Source organism: Psammomys obesus, unplaced genomic scaffold (assembly GCF_907164565.1).
Source record: "Psammomys obesus unplaced genomic scaffold, mPsaObe1.curated_primary_1811, whole genome shotgun sequence".
NCBI lineage: Eukaryota > Metazoa > Chordata > Mammalia > Rodentia > Muridae > Psammomys > Psammomys obesus.
In genome coordinates, this window is record NW_026591560.1 from 2343986 (window position 1) to 2370878 (window position 26893).

Below are 26893 nucleotides of genomic sequence, written 5' to 3' on the forward strand. Positions count from 1 at the left end.
GTGTTGAGTTTTGAGGCAGCCTGGTCTACAGAGTAAGCTCCAGAAGAGCCAGGGCTATACAATGAAGCCCTGTCTAGAAAAAAAGAGTTTCCAGTTCTGCACCCCTGTGTATCATTTACTTACTGATTTTTAAAATATATATTTTTAGTTATGTATGTGTCTGAAAATGTTCATTTGAGTGTGATTAGCTTCAGAGGCTAGAAGAGGTATTGGATCCCCTTGAACTGAAGTTACAGGCGATTGTGAATTACCTAATGTGGGTACTAGGAATCAAACCCAGGTTTTCTGCAAGAGCTCACTGAGCCATCTCTCCAGTCCGTACTTATGGTTTCTTGAAAACAAACTGGCCTTTCTGAGGCTTCGTTTTCACACACACACACACACACACACACACACACACACACACACACACACCCTGCTCCTCCCAAAAGATGAAATCGCTAAAGGCTGTATGAGTTTCCAGTTCTGTACCCTTGTGTATAAGGTTGAAGAGTAAATGAAAGTATTTTAAACATTTGGGGGTCCTAATAAATAAGTTCCAGTGCTAGTTACTTAGATTAGGGATGCTGGTGATGCTGGTAGTAGTGCTGATTATTGTTGCTGTTGTTATTTGTAGATGGAATTGGCTGCTTTAGAAAAAGTCAAATCTACTTGGATTAAAAACCAAGAAGACAGCTTGACCGAAACAGACACTTTAGTAAGTATGGTTTAGACTCCTGCTCTGATCATTTCAGACTATCTTTCTACCTTTAAAAGTATGGGAAAAAGCCAGATATAGTAGTGCACACCTATAATCAAGAGGAACAGGCAGAGGCAGGTGTATCTCTGTGACTTCAAGGCCAGCCTGGTCTATACAGGGAGCTCCAGGCCAGCCACGGCAGCGTAATCAAACACTGTTTTAAAGTAGATACATGTTTGCATGCACACACATACTCATACGGGGGGAGGGGAACAGATTCATTTTAGAAATGTGTTCAGGAGATCTTAATCTCTGGGCTTGTGAATGTCCCATGTTTCATTTCCCCTGAAATCCTTACCCATGGAATGGAACCCATTTTAGAAATCAGGTCTTCCCCAGGTTAGTAAACCAGAATTTCCCCCATTCTTCCTTAAGTAGAACCAAATGCTAATTTGTATTTCTCACTGTCACCCTCATTTTCTCTGAAATGTGATGTCCACTGGTTTGCCCTGTAAGTTTTCTCATTCCCCATCTCTGTAGCCTTCTCAGTGTCCAGGAAGTTAATGGTATTAAGCCTCTGAGGGTTGCTGCTCAGCTTCTCATTCCAGAAGATTCTGGACCTGCCTAGGGGTGCAAGCCAAAGCCCCATGAAATAGAATTGAATCAGTTGGGCACCTTCTCATATTTGCAAAGGGGAAGACACCTTTGCAAATCTGGACAAGGCTCAGTGGAGGCCCTGAGATGTGGACTGAGGACAGTCCTCTGAGCTGGCTGCACTCGCAGGGTACCTAGAAATGTACTCTGTGAGACAGGGAGCTTGACACTGTATGAGATTTATAGGGGACTTTACGAAAATGTTCTCTGGGGCAGTGGCCACGTGGTAGGGCCTTCTGGTGGTCCAGTTGAGTCCAATTAGGCTGGTGTTTGCTGTAGTGCCTGTCCACTGCATGCTCGTGTTGAAAATGACAACATTAGGACTATCCAAGAGTAAAACCTGCTATACCATTACTTCATCCTGTACCAATAATTGAAATAAACCCTTAATGCTTTACCCATTGCATGTCATACTACACATAACCAATACAGTGATCTTTCCAAAATAAAATTCCAGTCATCCCTTCCTGATTCGGACTCCTCAGTGACTGACCAAATCTCAGACTAAATTTTTTAACTCAGCATCCAGGAAAGATGGCAGATACCCAAAGCATGCATGCCACAGGATTTTCTTCCAGTGGGAGTCAGGGTACATGATAACTGTGTGAGTGAAAAGAAGGAAGTAGTGGTTGAGGTGTGCAGTTTCCTGTCCTGACCCAGCTCAGGCTTCCTGCGGCTGTTTACATTAACATTCAGTTCAGGCTAGGGATGGAGCTCAGTGGCAGACTTTTTTCTAGTATGTTTGAGATCTTGAGTTCCATACCCAGCACATACAAATTCAAGTTTGGGGCAAGATTGATAGAGTGCTTCCTTAACATGACTTGTAGCCCTAGCACTACATAAAGCTGGATGTAGTGGCACATTCCTGTCATGCCAGCACACAGAAGTTAGAGGCAGGAGGATCAGAAGTTCAGAGCCAGACTAAGACACATACGACCTTATCTCAATTTTTTTTTCTTAAATTAAGTTTATATTTTAGATTTGAGTACTTTGTAAAAGTTATTCCTCAAGGAATGACCGCTTTAACAATCTGAAGGGTTAGGCAAGCAGATGCAAGGAGGTAAACAGGTTGTCATATACTTGGAAAGCAGTTCTTCAGGAAGGGGGTGGCAGAGAGTTTACTTAGAAAAGTGATCTGGTGGGTCAGGGAAGACTTCAAAGGCCCCCTGAAGCAGGGAAGAACTTTTAGTGCAGTTTGAGTCATATCCTCGTGTGATTGAAAGACAACCTGGTATGAGTAGCAGGACTGTCTGATGAAGGGAAGGCAAAGTTCTGAACACAGAAGGTACAAGGAAGAGATGAGCCTGAAAGAGCCAAGGAAGATGGGGTGGACAGGAGGTGCTTTCCACGTGGGAAGTAATTTTAAGGCTCTGGTGTGAGGTGAGGAATGTAGACAAAAACCTCAGAACTACAGTCCCTGCCCTAATGAGAAGCTAAAGGGATGCAGGTAGGAGTCCCTCCACTAACCTATAGATAGACTATCCTCAGTCACTCCCTCTTGTACTGTTTATAGCCCCGGAGGGCAAAGGTGGATGGGAGCACTTGACATCCAGCACAATGGGAACCAGACTTAAAAAACTCTTAGGATGTGATAAGAATATTAGAACCCTGTGCTCCTGTTCGCATGCTTCCAAGAAAATGGTGACCCTCCCAGTGAAGGTGATTGTGGCACAGCTCTGTGGAGGCTCCTGCAGAGTTATCTAGTAAGAGGTAACATTCGTTGCTACTTTTCTTGTGGCAGGAAATCACTGACCAGGACATGTTTGGAGATGTGAGCACAAGTCTGGTTGTACCAGAAAAAGTCAAAACTCCCATGAAGTCCAGCAAAGCGGATCTGCAGGGCTCTGCCTCCCCCAGGTACCCCAGTGAGGAAGGTTGCAGGCAACAGACCTACAGCCTACTTATTACCAGCTATGTGTGGGGAGCAGTGGTGGGTTTTGGGGTTGAAAGGGCTGTTAATCCCCTCCCTGCTGCCATCAGCAAAGTGGAGGGGGCACACACTCCCCGGCAGAAGAGGAGCACTCCCCTGAAGGAGCGGCAGCTCTCCAAGCCTCTGAGTGAGAGGACCAACAGCTCTGACAGTGAACGCTCTCCTGACCTGGGCCACAGCACACAGGTAATCTTGGGTTCTGGCAAGATAAGACCCCTGTCTTGGATTTAATTCTGTTTGTTTCTTGGACAGCTGAGAGGAAGAAGGATGTTGGCACTTTTCCGAGATACCTAAGTTAGAGAGGCGACTACATTTGTTATCCTCTGCTGTGTGGAATTTGGGGTCCAGTTCAGTGGTGATGAACAGGGTTAAGAACAAGAACTGTTGGCATCACTCTCCTGCCAGTGAGCTGCCATGGTTATTCCAAGCTCATCTTAGGCTACTCTCAAACCTAAGGGTGGTTGGAAAAGATGTGAGCACAAAGCAGATCTGGGGAGTGATTTTCCCTGTGATATTGGTATCAGCCAGAGCCGCAAACCACCCGAGCTGGTTACTGTTCCAGAGTTACACAGCCAAGTTTCTCTGATAAAACATTATGGAAGGACAAGTTTGGGGTGGGATGGCTTCCTGTGTTTGATGCTATCACAAAGCTGCAAATGAACCTGAGACTAGAATAGCCTGACACCCAGGGTGAGGTATTGTCCTTCTGCTTAATCGCTGTTCCTGAAATACCTTTGTTCCCTGGGACAGTGGGCCCCACATGGTGCCTGCTGCCACTCATTATTTTTCTCCCCTCTGCCCTTGCTGCATTCTCCAAGCACCAGCTCGCTCACCACTCTCAGTTCTCTGCTCTGCTATCCTAGAACCATGCTCTTCATATGAAGCCACTGCTTCCCAGCCCCACAGGCTCTCCCCAGAACAGCCATTGCTTTGGCTTTATGCCTGGTGTTAGTGTCGTTTCCAAGGACACTGATTTTCCTCCTTCTCATCTTCATTTTAGTGAGGTCAATGGGAGACTGTCTTCACAAATTCTTAGTTACCCTTGTGCCAGAAGTTCCATCTACTCCCACCTCCCTGGGCAATGCCCAACCAACACTTGTTCTTACAGATTCCAAGAAAGGTGGTATACGACCAACTGAATCAGATCCTGGTGTCCGATGCAGCCCTCCCAGAAAATGTCATCCTGGTGAACACCACAGACTGGCAGGGCCAGGTAGAGCATTGAGGGTCAATGGGTAGGGGTCTACAGATGCTCCCAGTGTGCGACCTGAAACAGCACACAGGGACAGAGTGACTTCCATCTGCCATCTAATTGCCTAGTAAGATATTGGTTCCAAGGATGCCTGGACATGGGTGACATTCGGAACCATTAATCCTCTCCATTTCACAGTCAGCATGTTTCCATAGGGTCTGCTGTGCCCTTTACTTACATATAGCCAGCAAAACTGAAGAGGACAGGAGCTCTGCAGCTTGATCTGGGCCCTGACTGCCCTCTCAGCACCAGTGGGGAGTGATGTGGCTTACCTGTGTCCTTTCCTTTCTCCCCTGCAGTATGTGGCTGAACTGCTCCAAGACCAGAGGAAGCCTGTTGTCTGTACCTGTTCAACAGTGGAGGTCCAGGCTGTGTTGTCTGCCCTACTCACTAGGATTCAGCGCTAGTAAGGGCTCTGGAGTTTCTTATGATGTTTTGTGGTTCCTCTACCTCATCTTCCTACCCTGCCTTCTAGTGATGGCAATACTCTCAGAGCAGAAAGCTACAGCTACAGCTTGTACTTGGAGACAGAGTCAGCAGTAGTGCGCCATGCCCCTACTAGACTATCAGCTCCTGGACTTTATGCTCCCAGCACCTCCTCACTCTGGACTCATACCTCACTTTGACTTGCCTCATTTTTCTCTTAAAGCTAAGACAAAGAAGCAAGTCTGGTGATCGAAAACGATCACGGTTAACATGCTGTTTGTTACTGGACAGCCTGTGTTTACCTCTCCAGGGTCACCTTGGAGAGGCCTGGTGACCCTTCCCATGTGACAGAGCAAGCAGATTCCAGGTGTCTAGGCCTGGGCTAATTACAGGCCCCACAGGCAGTGCTTGGTACTTCCCTGTTAGCTTCAGCCTTCTCTTGAGCAGCTGCCTAACCTCTTCAGCAGCACTAGAGCTTGCTGCCTCCCTGTATCATATTGTTTCTTGGCTTGCTTCCCCTGTGGCTTTGGAAATGCATGAAGTCAGAGCTAAGACCTTCCCTGAGCAGGATCGTGAGACCTAAGTATGGTGTGTATACACCCCCTTTCTTGCCAGCTGCAACTGCAACTCATCCATGCCGAGGCCGGTCAAGGTGGCAGCTGTGGGCAGCCAGAGTTATCTGAGCTCTGTTCTCCGGTTCTTTGTCAAGTCTCTTGCCAGCAAGACCCCGGACTGGCTGGGTTACATGCGCTTCCTCATCATCCCCCTAGGTAAAGTATGGCAGCATTCAGGAGACCTCTATCGGCAGACCTGGTTCCTGCAGCAAGGATGGGACTTGGTCAAGAAAACTAAAGGCTGGGCCATTTCTGGGGATAACTGCTCCCCCTGTTCTACCATCTCACATTTTTCTCTTTCTGGTTTACTCTGTCAGGTTCTCATCCAGTGGCCAAATACTTGGGCTCAGTAGATAGTCGATACAGCAGCACCTTCCTTGATTCTGCCTGGAGAGACCTGTTCAGTCGCTCAGAGCCCCCAGTGTCAGGTAAAGGCCCCTAGAAGGGACCCCCAAGAAGTGAGGCTTCTGGTTCCCCAATGCAACTGGAGAGAGTTAGGAGCAACATTCCCAGTCCTGTAGCTCCCACCTTCTTGCCCACTGTGCAGACCCCTTTCATTAATGGAGGCGTACCTTATGTAGCCCTCTCCTCAGGATAGCTTCTACATCTAAAAGTAAGGAGGGCATGTGGCTGCTGTGTGGGCCAGCTCTGCTTGTAGAGATGACATAGGCAATAGTGCCGTTTATCAGTCTCTTGCTGATACCATACCAGCAGGTATCCCTGTACCATCCACTGGTGGTGCTGGAATCAGAGTACAGCTAAGGTCGGGGAGGACTGTGCTGTGGTTTATGGGTCCTTTGATTCGTGGCCAAGAGGATCTTAGAGTACTTTCTTCACCTCAGCTCTGAGGGTCCTGGCTTTGGGACCCAGAAGGGCCTCTCTGAGGGGCTGTGGGCCTGCACACTGAAATGGACACGTCCCTCCTGGCTTTTCTGCAGAGCCACTGGATGTTGTGGGTCGTGTGATGCAGTATGTCAATGGAGCAGCCACAACACACCAGCTGCCAGTGGCCGAAGCCATGTTGACCTGCAGGCATAAGTTGTAAGTCTAATGTTAGGAGTTTTCTTTGAAACAGATTGGGAAGGTTAGAGAAACCTTGAGTCCTTTCATTTTTCATACTTCCCTTTTCCACAATTGCATTTTCTGTCAAAGAGGCTCTAGAGGGTATACATGTCTTTTACAGCCTCCATGCAGGTGCTTCCTCCTTGCCTGGGCCTTCAACTGCATAGGCATCAGTTATTTTCCTTCCTAGAGACTGAAATCAGCTGGCAAGTATGAGCAGGGTTGTTGGCACAGCATGCTCTTTGCCTGTTTTCTGTGCTCTCCACTCTGTCCTCAATGAGTGACAGAAAGCAGTAGCCTTGTGTTCCTGATTTCATTGAGCAGGATGGAGTGTGGGAAGCTTGAATCTCCAGCACTCTTGCAAACCCACTAATTGTAAACCTTTCCTGTTTCCCAACAGCCCTGATGAAGACTCCTATCAGAAGTTTATTCCCTTCATTGGTGTACGTACTTGCTCCCACCTCTGATCCAGCCTCCCAGCTTTCTTGCTTTCCCTCCACTCAAGAAAAAGCTGTGTGTGATTGCAATTAAATCCACAACTCTGAGGACAGAGGCATTGGGATCTCCGTAGCTAAGGCTGGCCTTGAGCTTGTGATCCTTTTGCCTCAGCCTCATAAATGCTACAGAGGGACATCCCTTCCCAAATCAAGAACTATCCCCAAATTAGTTACTGGTTTCTTCTTTTTATCGTACAAGGCCCTGAATGAATTTAGGGCCTTGGACTCCTGGAGCTCATGCCACAGTGTGGCTTCTCCAGGCTCAGGGAGGAGGAAGTGGCCTTAGAAAGAGTGAAATGTGGCATTCTGAGAAGTCCAGACTAGCTGCTTCAGCGAATGACTTTGAGGAAGAGCCTCTCTGTCACAGATGTATTTATTAGTGAATTAGTGAAATTCAAGTGAGTTTATTTTGAAATACAGGAAGAACCTCATGGATGTCAAGTGTATTGGCCTTCGGTTTTTTGGTGTTTTTTTTTTTTTAGCAATGACAGGATTTCAGAAACCTAGCAGTTCCAAAGAGCCAGAACACCCTGCGTGGGGCTGAAAATTTCCATTCAGAAGGCATTCTGATTTCCTTTTGGAGTTGCCTTCTATCTCCTGTAAATCTTTACAGGGAAGAGATAAGCAGACCTGGATTTAACTGTTCCCACCTTGCACTCATCTGGGGAAATGAGCAGGCTTTCTCTGCCCTTTCCAACCACCTAGTCAGTCTGCCTGCTTAGCCCTTGGAAAACTCCCATAGCTGCATGGCAGTCCAGGATTCTGGACTGCCACTCAGGCTGGCCATATAGCTGCTGCCTTCATGAAACAGGATGTGAATTGCCATTCTCCATGCTCAGAGCCAAGTGAGACATTTAGAAATAATAATATAAATATTTTCAGCAGCCATAGTTCAGTGACGGAGCACATACATAAGACACTGGGTTCTATTTGCAGCATCTCAAATAAAAAAAATTTTTTTTTAATCACAAGAGCTAGCAGCCTCCCAGACTGCTAGGGGAGCTAGGGAGAGGATAGCTGTACCCAGGAAGCCCCAGTGTGTCGATTTTGGACTCATCCTCCAGGTGCCACCTGAAAAAGGCACATGGTCTCTGCTGCAGCAGCCCCAGACCATCCCTTGGCCTGCAGCCCAGCTGTTCTGCTAGGTAGGTTGGCTTAGGTGACAGGACAGGACAGGACCCCCACCTGTGTTCCATTTAGAACACAGAATACAGTAACCAAATGTCTCAGCTGTATTTTATGGCCACTAGAGGGCGCCCCCCATCTTCTCCAGAATTCCCTCTCCATGACAAATTCCTGAGACATCCCCCAAGGGAAAGTGGAAAGAACAGCTATGTCTACAGGGAAAGTGGAAAGAACAGCTATGTCCACAGCATCCGGTTCACTTGCCTTGACACAGAGCCTAACCAGCTTTGAGGTGGACATATATTCCAAAGCCGATATGACTTTAGAAGAAATGAGACCAGGACACTGCCTTCAAAGTAGGCTCTCCCCTAGTCCCCAGGAAGGGCCACCAAGTCTCATGGGCCCACCTCATGGAACTGGGCTTCTTTTCTTTTAGTTTTATGGTGCCAAGGATGGAACCCAGAGCCTGTTTATATCACCACGCCCGTGGACTCTTTTTTGGGGGAGGCAGTAGGGGGGCATTTTTTTTTAAGTCCTAGGCTGTTGCAAATGTATAGAGATTTTTTAGTGATTAACAAATGCCATGAAGCCATGGTACTGGCCATCTTTTAGCAGTTGGATTGGGGCTTGCTGCCCTGACAGAGGACCTAACAAAAGTCCCTTTCCTCCAGGTTGTGAAAGTGGGCCTCGTTGAAGACTCACCCTCCACTGCAGGTAAGCTAGAGTGCCTTTGCTTCTTTGAGTGAGCTCAGACTTTTCCATTCCTCTGTGATGTAATTGGCTGAGTGTGCTCAAGGAAACAGGTGAATGAGAAGGTATGGGTCTTGCTCCTCCAAGAAGCTCCTGGGGCCCACTGAAGGGAAAACATACCTTCTGCCACCAGCAGGTCAAGGTGACTGCCTCTGGCCAACTGTGTTTGTCCCTTTGACAGGCGATGGGGACGATTCACCAGTGGTCAGCCTTACTGTGCCCTCCACATCACCACCCTCAAACTCAGGCCTGAGTCGAGATGCCACAGCTACCCCTCCCTCATCCCCATCTATGAGCAGTGCCCTCGCCATTGTGGGGTAAGGCTCTTCCCCAACCTGACTTCCTTCCCAGGCATGGCACACTGGCACAACGCAGCCATACTGGATGAGAGCATTGGCTTGGATTAGAATTCATAGACAGGTTATAAGGTGACTGAGTGTTGAAGGAAAGTTTAGTGAAATTTAATGCTTCTTGCTTTGCCTGCTCTTTATCATTGTAGTGTCAGCTGGGGCTGTATTGACAGACTGGCCCTGGTAAGCTAAGATAGCTTCCTATATGAACTCCTAGGGCAGTGGTTCTCAACCTGTGGGTCATGACTCCTTTCACAGGGGTTGCCTAAGATCATCAGAAAACACAGATATTAGCCAGGCAATGGTGGTGCATGCCTTTACTCTCAGTACTTGGGAGGAAGAGGCAGGTCGATCTCTGTGAGTTCCAGGCCAGCCTGTTCTACAGAGTTCCAGGCCAGCTAGGGCTTCGCAGAGAAACCCTGTCTCAAAAAACAAAGCAAAAAATAAACAAACAAAAGTCCACAGATGTTTATATTATGATTCCTAACAGTGGCAGAATTACAGTTATAAAGTAGCAACAAAAATAATTTTATGGCTGGAGGTCCCCACAACCTGAACTGTTAAAGGGTCACAGGGTTAGGAAGGTTGAGAGCCATTGTCCTGAGGCTATAAGAAGAGTGTGAGGTTGATGTGAAGGAAGCCTGGGTGGTGGCATCATCCCGTGTGCACTGCACTGACTTGAGGTTACTGAGCTTTAATTTTACTGTTTGAGGAGGTGAACTGGCCACCTCACAGGGATATTGTAAGGTCTGAGTGGCAACAGTGTCAGTGTGGGACATGCTTCTCGGCACCTTCTGTATCCTACCCCACGGGAACCCCTGGAGCTATGGCATCCAGTGGCTCAGGTTCCAGGTTGGGTCTCCATGGTTGAGATGGCAAAGACCTTGTAACTGTGGTTGTATGGTATGGTAGAAGGGAGAGTGTTTCTTTAGACTCTCAGGTACCTAAAGTTCAGGGAGATGGCCAGCAAAGCTGTTTTTCTGCCTTGTCTGAGGGAGGGCTAATGAAGGTGTCATGAGATTAGAAGACAAACTTTCAGGCAAGAAAAGCCGGGTGTGTCCAGGCACAGAAAACAGCATCTTCACTCCCAAGAAGTAGGCATTGCCAATGGCTTCAAAGAAATGCCCATGTCAGTATCATAGCTTCTGAGGAAGGCCATGGAGGTAGGGTCCAGCCCTTCTCCTCCTCATATTTCCCTTTATGGTTTTCTACTGTCATGGAAGAGACAGTTTAGGAATGTAGCCACATTCTGCCTCAGCAACCTAGTTAAGTACTTCCAGGCTTCCAGGAAGCCTGTTTTCTTCTGTTTCATCCGCTGTATAAAGGGCTTCTGTGCAGCTTGGATTTGAGAACCTCTACCTTGACCTCTTTTCTCATCCAATTTAAACTTGTTTTTTAATGGAGCAAACAAAATGAGGCAGAAGGAAAAGTCAGATGACTTTCATAGCCTGGGTACCTATTGTGTCTGACGCCTCCTTTCAAGAAAACACTCCATTTTCCCCAGGAGCTAAAATTATCACTGAGCTAAAAGTGTCATACATAAGCAAAAGTGCAGGGCAGCATCCATTGGCTACCAAGGCAGCTATGAAGCCATGATGCTGCTTCAGCCCCTGCTTGCTGTTTCTCTCGAGCCCTGCTTTGGGCCTGGCCTTGCTTGCTTGTATGAGTGCACATGTGTTTGTGTGTGTGTGCACTCTTTCAGGAAGCTCTCCATTCTGCTTCCCTCGTTTTGTGTTTCCTCACCATGACTTGGGCTTTTAATCTTCTCTTGACTTTGTTCTCAGATCACTCCAGTTCCCCACCTCCACATGAGAAAGTTCTTTGTGACTGGAGGAAACGGAGTCAGCTGGCTGGCCTTCCTCCCAATCCTCTGCTCCCAAAAGCAGTCTCTCCCATCCATCACTGGTCCCATGTGGTTAGGCACTTATGTCAAAGCCAACATGTTGTTTTCATTTCACTTCTCCAGGAGCCCAAATAGCCCATATGGGGATGTGATTGGCCTCCAGGTGGACTACTGGCTGGGCCACCCTGGGGAACGAAGGAGAGAAGGTGACAAGAGAGATGCCAGCTCAAAAAATACCCTCAAGAGTGTCTTCCGCTCAGTGCAGGTTTCTCGCCTGCCACATGCAGGGGAAGCCCAGCTCTCTGGCACCATGGCAATGACTGTGGTCACCAAAGAGAAGAACAAGAAAGGTAGGCCAGGGAAGACCCCAGACCAAAAGACCTCATTGGCCTCCCCTTACAGCCTGTGTCCTAGGGTCTGGACCAGAATCTGCTTCTGAATTAGATACCTGTATTAGCATGGAGATCTTGAGGTCAGCCTAGGGCCCAGCATCAGCTAGAGGTCAGGATGGATATGGAATGGAGAGGGCCACCTCCATGTTTCTCCTCCATGGCCACCATAGCTTTGGAGTAGAATGCTCATACCCAAGGATGGAAGCCATTCCAAGGACGTTTCAAGAGCAAAAGATACAATTGTTTTTGAAAAATGATAAGGAACCGAGCATGGTTACATATCTATGATCCCAGCTTTTGGAAGGCTGAGGAAGAAGAATTACAAGTTCAAGACCAGCCTGTCTACATAATGAGACCCTACCTCAAAATAATCACACACACACACACACACACACATACATACATACACACACACACACACACACACACACACACACACACACACAAAGTAAAGAAGAGAATACAGTCCTTCCTGGATAAAGGGGTAGATCAGAGCATCAAAGGCAGAGTTGTAGAGTAGTGGTCAGTCCTGTCCTCCCAGAGAGTGAAACAGGAATCACTACTACCAGACCACTGCCTGGGTAACCAGCTGGAGCACTAGCTCCAGATGTGTACCTGCAGCATGTCTCCTGTCCCAAATCTGCCTCTACTGGAGCTCCTAGGCAGCTGGGCCAGCAGCTCAGCAGGTCCCTTCCTGAGTAGAGCCAGCTTGGAGTCCTTCCCCATCTGGGTAGAATAGTGCAGACGCCTGCCACTTCACTCCTCAGCCACTGCTCTAGTGATCCAGAGGGAGCCCTGCCCCAAGGTGCCCAGAACACTCCCACTGGGAGAGACTTTGGAGACCATCTGGCCTCAAGCACCTCCCCGTACAGATGAAGACAAGCCCAGGAAGAAGTGCAGAATCTCAGACAGAGTGCACAGGAGTTCAGAGTTCCTTCTGGCCAAGGCTGGGACGTATGGGGAGCAAATTACCTCCTGAGCCCCAGCAAGAAGGAAGCAGATGGACCTGGGGAGAAAAGGTAGGCTATTTCCCAAGTCTCTGACAGGTGTTTCCTGCTTCCTTTACAGTGCCCACTATCTTCCTGAGCAAGAAGCCCCGGGAAAAGGAGGTGGATTCTAAGAGCCAGGTCATCGAGGGCATCAGCCGCCTCATCTGCTCTGCAAAACAGCAGCAGACCATGCTGAGAGGTATGCTAGCAGGCTGAGGGAAGGAAGCCCTATCCTCCCTGAGGTGGTAAGGAGATGGATTTAGTTAACCCATAACCTTTCTCTCCCTGTTGCCCCAGTGTCCATCGACGGGGTAGAGTGGAGTGACATCAAGTTCTTCCAGCTGGCAGCCCAGTGGCCCACTCATGTCAAGCACTTCCCAGTGGGACTCTTCAGTGGCAGCAAGACCACCTGAGACCCTGCCTCCCAACCACTCCCACCTGGCACTGCCACCCAGCCTCACCACCTGCAGGCAGGGGAAGGCCAGCAAGCCTGGACTCAGCCTCCCTTTCCCAGCACTGAGGCCTGCCTCTACATGCCCAGTTCTGGAGGACACTGCCACTGGGGATGCAGCACTCCCTCTCACTGCCCAGCCCATCTCTGGACTACCTATCCTCATCCCTCCTGTTCCAGGCCTAGAGCTGGGTGGTTCTGCCTACTGGTGCCCATAATCCCTACAATTGAATAATCTGGGCCTTTCCTCACCTCATTCACCCCCTGCAGCACTGGTTCCCTTTCTGAAAATGAAAAACCTGGAGTCTGCTACACAGTGAGACAGCCCAGCACCCTACTATAGCCTGGCCACCAGGCTCTTAATTTCCAAGGCTCTGTTGCCTGTTGCTTCTCACCCTGCCTTCCTCCAGCAGGGCTGAGGCCTCCTACCATTCCTGTGACCTCACCTGTCCCACAACTTCCCAGTAGGAGCCTGGGGAACAACACTTGGGCACCCTGCTTTTTCTGACATTGAAGGGGCCTTCCCAGTCTCCCCATGCATGATTTCCTGACACCTCAAGTCTCTTGGATGTCCTGTGTCCTACGTGTTTTTTCAGTTGTTCGGGTAGCTTGTCCTGTGCACAGGTCCTCTCCTTGAGGCTCCTCCCTCTGTCTGCCAGGGTCACACCTAACATAGCTCCGTGGCTTCACAAGGTAGGAGGCAGCAAGCCCTCTACACACCCGCCCCTGAACACACATTATGTGTGACTCTTCTTCAGCCATAGTCTCCCTTGTCCTGTGTCAGTGTGCCTCCCTTCCCTGCTCTATCTTCCTACTTCCTTCCTGGCAGGGCAGCAGAAAGAGGCCCATTTCCACCAGGTCTCCCTCCACAGCCTCCTTCCCTCAGCCATGGATGGGTTCCAGACCTACCTCAGCCTCCTCATCAGTGTCTTCATGAGAGGCTGAGGACAAGGGACAGAGCTGGCCCAGCCTCCGTGCCCTCTGGCACCTCTGGAGCTTCTCTGTTGCCCTCTCACTGCTTCTTAGCAGTGTGGCGCAGAACTGCACTTGGAACATATTTTTCTCATTCTTCACACCTCAGACTCTTCAAGTCCTTCCCACTGCCTGGCCTACTGTCCAGAGTGTCTCCTGGGCCTGAGGATAAGTGAGGTTGGGAAGATGGGGGCCATGTTGGGTTTTTTCATTCAATAAACTGGTGATTTCTTACCAACTGCCTTGTGCGTCTGCCCCTCACTATGTCACTGCAACCATCCACCCTCAGCAGGCATGACCCCATTCAGAATGAGCCAGAAGCGCAGATGGAGAGGAGTGTACTTCTGTGTTCCTCTGTTGTGGAAACAGGCTTGAAGGTGGCTGCCCAGTATGAGGCAAGCAGAAGGGTGGGTGCTGTTCCCATGTCAGATCCTGTATTTTTCTAAAACCAGCCATCCCCATATTTGCCTCCCAAGGCAGTGGCGTGCCGGAGATGCTCTTCCTCCCTTCTGAGTCCAAGTGCTCTTTGTTTGGCCAGTGGGTAGGTTAGAACCTGCATCTGTCTGTTGAGTTTAGTTTCCTGTGGTCCTTGACCTGAGGTAGGAAACCTCAGTAGCCAGTGGCCTACTTTGCTTCCCATTGCTGTGATAAAATGCAACCATGACAAAAGCAGCTTAAGGAAGAAAAGGCTTATTTTGGCTCACCATTTCAGGGTACAGTCCACCATTGCTGGGGAAGTTAAGGCAACAGGGACTTGAAGCCGCTAGTCACGCTACACCTACAGTCTAGAGCAGAGAGCAGTGAACTGGTGAGTGCTTACAAGTGCTTGGCCCACAAGATGATGTTGCCCAAGGTGGGCAGGCCTAGAGTGTGTGAATGTGGCATTTAAAACGAACCACTACTACCAGTGTTCTGGGCACCAGTTCCTCCCTGTCCTCCCTGTTCCTCCTAGACACAGCCACCGTATAAGGGCAGGTTTTCAGTGCACTTCAGATGGAATCCCCAAATCCTGTGCCTAGAAGCCCTGCTCTGAAAATCCAGAGCCCCACCGCGAGTGACAGGCTTTTTAGGCTGTTAATAGAAATAGCACTTAACTCCTGAGAACCAGAAGCCAGTTAGGGCTAGGAAAGTACCCCAGAGAAGACTGGGGAGTTGGCTGAGAAAGCATCTTGCCATGCAAGCACAATGAGCTGGGTTTGATCCCTGGAACCCATGTAAAATGGAAAGTGAGAACTGAATTCACAAACTTGTCCCTGGACCTCCACAGGGCAGAATCCATCCACAGAGCTGCTGTCACTTCGCTTCCTCCTACTCATTTCAGGCAGTTTCCCTTATAGACCAAGCAGAAATTCCCTGCTGACTGGGCTGCTGAGTCAAGGGTAGGTTTGATTGAAATTAGTAATCACTCTCCCGACTGACCCTGTCTCTACTCAGGCAAGGACCACTCTCTTCCTGCCTTGCTCCCTGGCTCTCCCTCAGTACCTAGCCTGAGACACAGGTATGTGGGCTCTTGCCCACACCTCCTCTTCCCTACCCTGGACCATAAGTGCATTCACTGGGGTCCAGTGACCCTTACTGCCCCTCCTATGAGGGACTATGAGAGTCAAGAGACTCAGCCCTAAGGGTCTTAGAGATAGTCACAGCTGCACTGATAAGGGTGACAGCTGTTACACTAAGAGACTAGAGTCCTATAATAGCCTCTTATCCTAATCAGTCACAAAAGACACTTAATGCTCAGCATTTTCTTATAGGCCATGGGGGAACAGAGTAGTGACTTTGGAGCAAGAGGAGGAACAAAGCTGTGCAGAAATGGTTTCTCCTGCCACGCAGGATACAGCAGTGTTGGTTTAGGCCTTGAGATAGCCCTGCCAATCTCTGATGAAGCACAACAGTCCCCAGGTTGTCCGAGACATCATCTGAGGGCTGGGTGCATTCTGATGTGACAGTAGGAAAAGCCCTAGCTAGGCTGCAGCAACACACTGGCTTTTATTAGAATTGAGGGGAATGTCAAGCTACTGCATGGAGATCAGAGGGCACCTTCCAGGAGATGGTTTTCTTCTTACACCACATGGGTCCTAGGAATCATCAGGCTTGGCAGCAAGAACCTTTACTTGCTTAGCTAGATTACCAGCCTGACTTTTTTTTTTTAAATAAATTATTTCATTTTATGTGCATTAGTTTTAATGTGCATTAGTGTGAAGGTGTCAGATCCCTTGGAATTGGCAGTACAGAGAGTTGTGAGCTGCCCTGTGGATGCTGGGAATTGAACCTGGGTCCTTCAGAAGAACAGGCAGTGCTCTTAACCACTGAGCCATCTCTCCAGCCCCCCCCTCCCCCGGCTTTTGTTTTTAATCTCAGAAAAGTTGCAGAGTTAGTATAGGATGGCTGCTTCAACTACCCTATTGCCCCTTCTACAAACATGTTCTGTTTGGGTGATCATCATTATTAATCCATGTCTGAATTTTATACATATTTCCCTTATTGCCTCCTAATAGCTCTTGTCCATTCCAGAAGTCCCTCCAGAATACCACACTATGCTTAGTCACCCATCACTGTCTTCTTGGGTTTGTCTGGATTGTGACATTACCTCTAATTTTCTATCTGTATTTTTATGACCCTAAGTTTTATTGATTGATTGATTGATTGATTGGTTTTTTTGAGACAGGATTTCTCTGTGTAACCTTGGCTGTCCTGGAACTCACTCTGTAAACCAGCCTGCCTCTGCCTCTCTGCCGCTCTGCCGCTCGGCCTCTGTGCCTCTCTCTGCCTCTGCCTTCTGAGTGCTGGGATTAAAGGCCCAGAGACCTTAACATTTTGTTGGTGTTGTTGTGCTGTTGTTGCTGTTGCTTTTGTGATACTGGGGCTGGAACCCAAGGCCTTGTATATACTAAGCAAGTGCTCTTCTACTGAGAAACATCCTCCAACTTTCCTAAATATTTATTTTTAATTATGTGTTTGTGTGAATGTGTGCCACATGTGTGTGGATACCCATGGATGCAGAAGAGAGCATCAGATCCCCTAGAGCTGGAGTTACAGGTGGTTGTGAGTCACTCAGAGTGGGTGCTGGGAACTGAATTCAAGTCCTCTGCAAAAGCAGTAAGCACTCTTTTGTTTTGTTTTCGAAACAAGGTTTCTCTGTGTAGCCCTGGCTGTCCTGGACTCACTTTGTAGACCAGGCTGGCCTCAAACTCACAGAGATCCGCCTGCCTCAGCCTCCCCAAGTCCTTGGATTACAGGCAGTAAGCACTCTTTTAACAACTGAGCCATCTCTATAGTCCTAGTATCCCCAATCTTAACAGTGGCAGTTTGGAAGAATACAAGTCAGGTATTTTGTGGATTCTCCCTCAGTTGGAGTTTGTCCTGACTAGTGTTATGTCAACATAAATAGAATCATTTGAGAAAAGGGACACTCAATTGAGAAAATGCTCAATTGTCTGAAGGCAGGACTGTAGGGCATTTTCTTAGTGATTGATGTGGGAGGGCCCAGCCCACTGTGGGTGGAACCATCCTGGCCAAGTGTTCCTGGATGGTTTAAAGCTGGACTGAGCAGGCGGTGAGCAGTACTCCCTCTGCATCAGTTTCTGCTGCCTTGAGTTTCTGACGTTACTTCCCTGGATAATGGACTGCAAGCTGTAAGATAAAGTAAACCGGTTTACTAATGCAGGGTCTGCCTGATGTGTTTCCTATTGCTAAACTGGAAGGAGGGCATCAGGCGTGCAGTGCTGTTCTCAAAGATCTAGGGCACGTGCTGCTGCTCCTGCTCCTCCTGACCATAAGGCAGGGACTGCAGGATTCCTCCCTGTAAAACTGCGTGCACAACCCCTTTCCATACTGTTTCCAAGCAGAATGTGGGGGCAGGTGGGGGTTTTGTCTACTGTTTTTTATCATTTCTTCATGTGTATGAGTGTTTCTGTCTGCACTGTGTGTACACCATGTTTGTGCCTGGTGCCTACAGAGGCATGAAGAGGGCATTGGCTCCCCTGGAACTGGAGTTACAGGTGGGTTATGAACCAGTACATGAGTGTTTGGACCCTGATCCCATACAAGAACACCAAATGCTCTTAACTGCTGAGTAATCTCTCCAGCTCCGAAGTAATGGTTTTGTTGGCGTATTTGTGTGTTTTTACATTATGTATGCATTATATGCATGTATATGCTTGTGGGCACACATGCCTTGACACGTGAGGTTGAATTTATAGGACTCTATTCTCGCCTTCCACATTGTGGGTCCTGGGAATTAAATTCAAGCCCACCTGCCTCTGCCTCCCTAGTGCTGGGATTAAAAGCATGTGCTGCCACCACCTGGCTCCGTTTTAAATTTTCAATAATTTATTTCTTATTATGTGTAGGTGTGTGTATCTGCATATTGAAATATGCATGTGAGTGCAGGTGCCTGCAAAGGACCTAATTACCGAGCCATCTCTCTACCACTCCCCTTTAATTTGTGTGTGTGTGTCTGTGTGCATGTGTGTATTTTTGGCTTCTTTTGTAGCCCAGCCTAGCCTTGAGTTCATGATCCTCCTGCCTCAGCCACTGCAATGCTAGGATTATAGACGTGTGCTACAACCAGCCAGACTGTTTGAAAACACTTATTTCATCTCTCAACTGCTGTGTCCAAGGACAAAACATTAGTAGCTATCCTGTCACGTACCCTTCCAAAGACATTGTCCTTGATCCAGGCCTCTGTCAAGTGCTTTGCACTTCACTCAGTTTGTTGAGTGCTCAAAGAAGTCATCTATGAATCCTTGTGTTCTCTGCCTTCTCCATATGAGGTCACAAATCTTCGATCCCAGCATTAATCCTCACTAGATTAACCACTGTGTTGACAGCCTGGATCCTACAAACATCTCAACCTTCACCTGTCCAAAGCAGAACTCTAATCCTCTAATATTCCCAGTTTTGGTAACCAGGACCAGCATACAACCTGTGTCCATTCTGTGGCATTCAGCAAACCTTAACAGAGAACAGCCAAATAAATGAGACACTCAGTGTGCATAGAGTGGCTATAGAATCACATTTATCTCCTCCCTCCTTTCTTCTCTTCCTTCTACCCTTTCTTCTGTGACGGTGTATTGCCCAGGCTTATCTAGAACTTGTGGTCTCAAGTGATCCTCTAGCCTTGTCCTCCCAGGTAGCTGGGACCACAGAGAGGGCATACCATGCTTGGCCGGGAACCATTTCACAGCTGGGTCCTCTTTCTCCAGCGAAGTCTCCACCTTCAGCCACCTGGCTGAAGTTCCTGCTGTGGATGGTTTCTGTCCCAGCTCTGCTGATACAAGGATGTGCCATGCTTCGTTTCTCTTATACATAGGGACTCAAGGCTAACAGAGAGATAATTAGACAATTGCCATACAGCATGAGTTGGAAACCCTCAGGAGTGCATCTAATCCAGCCTGGTGGAGAAGTGTCCAAGAAGTCCCTCAGGAAATGGCACCTAAGTGGTAACTTAAAGATGCCTGAACAAGATGGATACTCTAGGCACAGGAAGCATGTATAAAAAGAGGGCAACTTACTCTGAGAAGCACAGGTGGTTGTATGCTGCGAGGAGCAGTTGAGAAGTGAAAAGTAGAGCCAGCCCAAGAGGACCTAACGGCTCCCATCATTACTGTCTTTGCCAGGGCAAGAATCGCACCCTTGGTCCCGAGACAGTTGTGAGATAACAGGATTGAGAAAGGCCCTCGGTACAGCACAGCAGAGGATGCAGGATGCAGGCCACAGATGCAAGTCTGGGTATGGCTGTGCGCACTTTTTTATTATTATTTTTTTTCCTGAGACTGGGTTTCTCTGTGTAACCTTGGCTGTCCTGGACTCACAGACCAGGCTGACCTCAAACTCAGATCCGACTGCTGCTGCCTCCCTGAGTTCTAGGCAGGTGCAATTGTACCCGGCAGCTGTGTACACTTTTAAACTAAGCATTTAGGAGGCAGAAACAGATCTCTGTGAGTTCAAGGTCAGCCTGGTCTATATAGGGAGTTCTAGGGCAGCCAGTGCTACACAGTGAAATTCTGTCTCGAGAAAAAGAGAAAGAAGAAAAAAGCCAGGGGCCATGTTGGTGTTTGTGATCTGTGCTGTTGCCAGAAACCATGTGGAAGTCCATGATCTATGCTCCTACATAGTTTATGGGGAAGGAAGCTTCTTTTTGCAGTGGTATTGATCTCTGCAGATTCACATTTGAGAGTGACATTCAAACTTCTATCTCCAACAACCTCTCCCCCCAAAAAAAGAAACAGTATAGACAGGAAGCCATTGAAAAAGGCGCTTAAAAATTGTGATGGGAAGGCTGGAGAGATGGCTCAGCAGTTAAGGACACTGGCTGCTCTTCCATAGGTCCTGAGTTCAATTTCCAGCAACCACATGGTGGCTCACAACTATCTATAAGGGGATCTGATACCCACTTCTGACAGACAGCTCTCCTATATTTAAAATTTTTTTAACTAAAAAAAAAATGTGGTGGTGGTGTGTGGCACATGCCTTTAATCCCAGCACTCAAGAGTCAGGCAGAGGGATCCTCTGTGAGTTCAAGACAGCTCCAGACTACACAGAGAGACCCTGTCTGGAAAAGAAAAAAAAAAATGTGATAGGGGCCCTGAAGTGTTAGCTCTTCATGGTGATGGCTTCTGGTATGGGTGGGATATGAGAATGGAGAAGGACTGAGTTATCTTTTAGGGATGGCCACTGGGAGTTTGACCATGCTCCAGAAAGTATATGGGCAACACAAATTGGACTTGGCTATTTTTCTTTCTTCTTTTTTTGTGGAAAGAGCAAAGGATGGGCAGGTGGACTTGGGAGGAATGGAAAACTAGTGTGATTGAGGTGCACTGTGGGAAATTCCCAAACAATAAAATACTACATTTAAAAAAACAAGCCAGGCAGTGGTGGTGGTGCACACCTTTAATCCCAGCACTTGGGAGGCAGAGTTTGGGGCCAGCAAACTCCAAGGCAGCCAGGGCTGTTACACAGAGAAACCCTGTCTTGGGGTGGGGGTGGGGGGATCAAAGAGTACTGCCGCAACTTTAGAGATGATGTTCTGATGGGCCAGTGATATGGCTGAGCAGGTAAAGGCAATTGCCAAGCCTACGGATTTGAATTCAATCCCTGAGTGGAAGGAAAGAACAGACGACTGAAAATTGTCCCTTGGTCACCACACATGCACCATGGTACACACGCATCCATCCCATACACTGTAAATAAAATTAAATGTACCTTGTTATGTGAAAAGAAGAAAGCAGCCACCACTGCAAAGCATGGTGGTACATGCCTTTAGTACCTGCACTGGAGAGACAGATTGGCAGTTTGTGAGTTTGAGAACAGCCTGGTCTGTCTAGTTAAGACACTGTCTGTATAGCCAGCCATGGTGGTGGGCGCCTTGGGAGGTAGAGGCAGGCAGATCTACACAGGAGTTTCAGGACAGTCAAGGCTACACAGAGAAATGATACACTGAAGATGTGTACCGAGGGAAGGACGGAGAACAACTGCAGAACAACCTGCAGAATAAGCAGGATGAGTAGTTAGAATGCTGGGCTAATGCCACACCTGGAACCCCCTGCTGAGGGGTGGGAAACATCACAAGTGCAAAGCCAGCCTGAGGTACATAGTGAGACTCCGGAGCCGGAGGTGCTGAGAGAAGGAGGGAGGACGGGGAGGGAGAGGAGAGAGAAGGTATCGGCAGGGCTCAAGGAGAGAAGATTGAGGACAGGCCTGGCCGCCTGCCCCACATGAGCAGATGGTAAAACATCCCTGCAGGGGACTTGGAACTGAGGTGATACAGAATGATGCTATGCCATTCTGAGCAGAGTTGAATAAAGGGGTATGACTAGAGCTGGGCATCTCCCCCTTGTGTGGGAGAGCTGGGGATGGAAAGAGGGACACACCCTTCCACCCTGACCACAGGCTCCTGTCAGCACCACCTACCTCAGAACTTGCTTCTGTTCGGGCTCCCCTTTTTATTTGCCACTAGCCTCCATCCCCTGTGTTTTCTCTCCAACAACACTGAACAAAGACTGTCCTATATTTCACATTTTTTTTTCTCCCTGCCTCCTCCTTCCTAGCACAAGGTCTGTCAAATCATAAGCTTGTCTGTGTTGGTAACAATAAATTCAAGAAACAGTGACTGCTCCGTGAAAGGCTTACTGTGGGTGCTCTCTGCCATTTCCCTCAGCCCTTCTCATGACCGACAGGGCAGTTATTAGGTAGTCATCAGATGAAGAACTGGATGAAAACAACCGAGCTTCCTAAAACACTACACAGCTAGCAAAGAGATGTGGCTTTGAACTTCAGTGGAATCTGAGCCACATTCCCTCTTATTTTGTTATTCGTGTGTATGGGTGCTTTGATTGCCTGTCCATCTGTCCTCCGGGGCCCAAAGAAGTAGAGTTAGAATTGTGAGCTGCCTTGTGGGTGCTGGGAACCAAGCCTGGGTCCTCTGCAACAGCTTCAGGCCCTAAATGCTGAGTCACCTCTCCAGCCCCCTGTGTTCTATCTGGAGCAAGGGAGGAACCCTTCCAGCCTGACTGGGATTCACAGGAAAGGTACAAGCAGATTAGCCATGTGGCTGCCAGGGGAGGAGCTGAAGCCCTGTCCTGAGTCCTGGCTGGACTTGAACCTAATTCAGTTATAGAAAAAGCTGACAACTTGAAATGCCTAGAGTTGCCAATCTTGAGCACTTAAGGGTGAATTCACACAAGTTTCAAGTGGCATTACCCTCAGAGAAAGTGCCCCAACCACTTCAAAGGAAAAGAAGAAAGTTGCCAGAGGGGTAAAAAAATGTGAGAAAGCATACTTCAGTGGGAGAGGGACAGTGAAGTGATTTGCAGAGAGAATGCAATAATACTAAGAAATAGTTGGGGCTGGAGAGATAGCTTAGCAGATAAGAGCATTGGTGGTTCTTCCAAAGGACCTGAGTTCAAATACCAGCATCCAGATGGCAGCTCACAGCTGTCTGTAACTCCAGCTGTAGGGAATCTGACACCCTCACATGGCACCTACAAGCAGGCAGAACACCAATGTACATTAAATAATTAAAAGAGTGAGCAAGTAAGTTGGGGCTGGAGAGCACTGGCTGCTCTTCCAAAGGACTTGGGTTCAATTCCCAGCACCTACATGGCAGTTCACCACTGTCTGTAACTCCAGTTCCAGAAGACCCAACAACCTCTCCTAGCCTCCATGCACAGATATACATGCAGGCAAAACACCCTACTTAAAAAAATTTTTTTAAGTAGCATGAACAACTTCCACAGGGTTGGGGATGGGCATCACAGAAACAGTTGAAGCTGAATCTCTTCTCTGAACTTTTTTTTTCCTCTCCATTTACTGAGCATCCTGGCAGGAAATCAGCAGCTGGAAGTGGAGGAGCACAGGGAAGAGCAAGACAGAGTAACAGTTGGTCCCCTCAGGGAACACAATGTAATCCTCAGAGACCAGATAACAGCACAAGTGGCTGAAAAGGTTGAACACAGACAAGGTTAAGCACTGAATGCAAGATAAAGGGAAGAGAACAGTCAGGAAAGGACCAGCCCTCTCTCCCCAAACAGGAGAAGCAGGGCCAGCTGCCCAAGCAGAAGCACAAAGGAAACCGCTAAAGTCTGTGCCACAGCCTCTGCTAGAACCAAAAGAACCACAAAGCAAGAGTGAGCACTGTTCTTTATTTACCTGGGACAAGGTGACATAAAGGAATGAGCCCCTTTGTTAAGTAGAGAGCAAAGGGGAAGGGGCAGAGGTGGTGGGTGAGTGCTTGCTTATTCCTGGACGTTTTTCATGCAGTGCAGGTGCCTACAAAAGCAAAGAGTGTAGAGCAAAGGCAGTCTCTCTCCTTCTGGAGGACCCTGCCTTAGGTGAATTGTTGGGGTGCACATTTGTGCCACTCCATTCGCAATGGCATGCCACTTGTTTCCATGTTGGCTTCCTCACACACTCAATGGCCAGCTATTTGGACTAGAGACACAAGAGTGAAGAACCACTCACTGGGAGCCTTACTGCCTGAGAACAACAGGGTAAAAAGATGGGTCCTTTGCCAGGTAGTAGTAACAGTCGCCTTAATCCCAGTGCTTGGGAGGCAAAAGCAGCTGGATCTCTGTGAGTTCCAGGACAGCCAAGGCTACACAGAGAAAACTGTCTCAAAAACAAAAAACAAAACAAAAAGATGGTCCCTGCTCAATAGACCAGGTTGCCCACTTAAACTCACAGATCCGACAGAGTCTCTCAAGCTGGAATTAAAGGCATGCACCACCACTCCCTGCAAGATAATCTTTGAAGTGTAATGAAAACCACTAACAGAAGCATCACAAGAGCAAGGGGAGCCTGGTGGGTTCCTGAGGAAGGGGAAGTGGTGGCTTAGCTTCTTATCCCACCACAGGCTTCACTGGCAGCTGCTGGAGTTAGACCGACATTAGGCTTTGAAAGTGGAAATATATTTTTGTTAGTTTGCTAAACTGAATATTGAACCAGGACTTCATATACGCTAGGCAGGTGCTCCCAGTGATATGGTACAGGTGCACATATCCCCAGCTCCCATCACTCATTCTAGATCATTGGGCCCTGGGCTGCCACCATCCGGATTGACAGAAGGCCAGGAGACTGCAGTGGCTGTTAGTGAAAGACATGGGGGCAGCCCAGATAAAGAAAAGACTGAGTGCAGCTGCAGACAGAAGCTGTGCGTGCATCAGGAAGGTACTTCGGCATTATCTGAGTAAAAAGCAACCTCCGAGCTGGAGAGTCGGCTCAGCAACTAAGAGCACTGCCTGCTCTTCCCAGAGGTTCAATTCCCAGCCACCACATGGAAGCTCATAACCACCTATATGTGATCTCATGCCATCTTCTGGCATGCAGGTATACATCCAGATAGAGCACTCAGACACAATAAATCTTTTTTTTTTTAATGTGTTAAAAGTAACCTTTATGCAAGGGATGTAGCTCAGTCTGTAAAGTGCTTGCCTAGCATGCATGAAGCCTTAGGTTTGCTCTCCAGCAAGCCGTAAAACTAGTAATTTCAGTACATGGGAGATGATGGCCGGCAGAAGTTCATGGTTACCCTTAGCTGCATATCAAACTTGAGGCCAGTCTGAACTACATGAGACCCTGTCTCAGGTGGGGTGAAAGGACTTTCTAATATTTAGAGTGTCTCAAGAGAGTGAGCTCCCTGTCACAGAATGTACTCAAACTAAGAGTACAAGGCAGTCTCTCTGTGAAAGGTGGCACCAAATGCTGAACCTTGTTCCCTGAGCATCAGTCCATCCCCATTCAACATAAAATCTAGGTCCCAAGATGCTTATTTAAGTTCTTACTGTATGGCTTTTGTTCCTGAGGAGGGACACCAGCTCATTTGCCATCAGTTCCTAAACTTGTCAACCAGGAAGTTGGGTGAGGGTGATGCTGGCCCCTTGTTACAGAAAATCAGATCAGATGTGAAATGTCAGTTTCAAAGGACTGGTCAAGGGTAAGCATTTCCCCCTGGCTTTTTTTTTTTTCCTTCAGACTTATTTTTAGTGTATGAGTGTTTCACCTGCAAGTATGTATGTGTATCACACGGATGCCTGGTGCCTGCAAAAATTAGAAGGTGATATCGGATGCCCCAGGAATGGTAAAGATGGTTGTGAGCCACATGGGTGCTGGGAATGGAACCCAGGTCCTCAGCAAGAGAAATAAATGCCCTTAACCACTGAGCTACCTTTCCAGTAACGGGCCCTCCCACCCTTTTTGTAAACTAGTGTGAGGGCTGTGTAACCCCATTTCTGAAAAAGAAACTCCGACTTAAGGGTAAGTGACATAGGCATAAACTCCAGTTTCAAAAAGGAGAAAAGCCCACCAAAAAAAAAAAAAAAAAATGTGCTTCTACCATTCACCTCTGGTAATATTTAACCATCACCCCTAGCAACGGCTAATCAGCGAATACCTGAAGTTTACCCAGGTGTTCTTTACACTAGGATGAGTAAAACAATTATGGTTTGGCCCTCCAGGCAGACAGTTGCCTTCAGACACCCAATAGTTGCTAAATGTCAATCAATCATAGAACTGCTATGCTGGAATTTCCCAAACCTTGCTGTAACCCTAAATAAAAACCTCTCTCTCCCTGAGTTTGGAACTCCACACCCAAGAACTGCTGCATTGGTGATGGTGAGGGCCAGAGCTTGAGCTTGCAATGACCCCACCACGTTTGCACTGGAATCAGCTCCTTGGAGGTCTTTGGGGTCTGAAAGACTTAGGCCTAACACTAGCATCTACCAAGTGCTACCATATTCTCTATCTTGAGCTACTTTAGGTCCGAACCAGCAGGTGGCAGCTTACATTATAGAAGGCAAATCAATATTAGAAAGGCTGATGTTGTCAGGGTCAGTGTGCTGTGCTGCAGAGATTGGAGGAGCACTGTAGAATCCAGTAGGCTAAGGACCACAGAGGTTGTCCTCGTTAGGGTTACAATTGCTGTGAAGAAACGTCATCACCAAAAGGGTTTATTTGGCTTACACTTTCACATCACTGTTCATCAGTTAAGGAAGTCAGGACAGGAACTCAAACAGGGCAGAACCTGAGCAGGAGCTGTTGCAGAGGCCATGACAGAGTGCTGCTTGCTGGCTTGCTCCTCCAGGCTTACTCAGCTTGATTTCCGGCCCCACCTACAATAGACCCTCCCACAACAATCATTAAGAAAATGCTCTACAGGTTTTCCTGCAGCCTGATCTTAGGGAGGCATTTTCTCAGATAGGTTCCCTCCTCTCCAGTGACTCCGGTTTGTGTCAAGTTGACATAAAACTAGCCAGCAGAATTCTTTCCTTCTGAGTTGGTGACACCTAATCTGAGGCCTCCAATGACACCAACACAGACCAAAGACACTCCTTTGACTTCATTATTTGGTCAGCACTATCCGCACAGATGTTCCCTTTAGGGGCATGGGTCTTCTCTCCACCAATCTCCACCC

General features: G+C 48.1%; 1 protein-coding gene across 1 annotated transcript in view; it reads left to right on the plus strand.

The window, feature by feature from the left end:
* Nucleotides 1-14219, plus strand: part of Pacs1 (phosphofurin acidic cluster sorting protein 1) — a 128863-nt gene extending 114644 nt beyond the window's left edge. Inside the window, exons 11-24 of the mRNA XM_055610479.1 lie at nt 617-697; nt 3075-3190; nt 3314-3449; nt 4372-4476; nt 4815-4921; nt 5557-5711; nt 5873-5983; nt 6494-6596; nt 7018-7060; nt 8911-8953; nt 9171-9306; nt 11306-11532; nt 12643-12762; nt 12861-14219. Of these exons, the coding sequence (XP_055466454.1) occupies nt 617-697; nt 3075-3190; nt 3314-3449; nt 4372-4476; nt 4815-4921; nt 5557-5711; nt 5873-5983; nt 6494-6596; nt 7018-7060; nt 8911-8953; nt 9171-9306; nt 11306-11532; nt 12643-12762; nt 12861-12976 (1599 nt within the window). The 3' untranslated portion in view covers nt 12977-14219. The remainder of the gene's footprint in view (nt 1-616; nt 698-3074; nt 3191-3313; nt 3450-4371; nt 4477-4814; nt 4922-5556; nt 5712-5872; nt 5984-6493; nt 6597-7017; nt 7061-8910; nt 8954-9170; nt 9307-11305; nt 11533-12642; nt 12763-12860) is intronic.
* The last annotated feature ends 12674 nt before the right edge of the window (nt 14220-26893 follow it).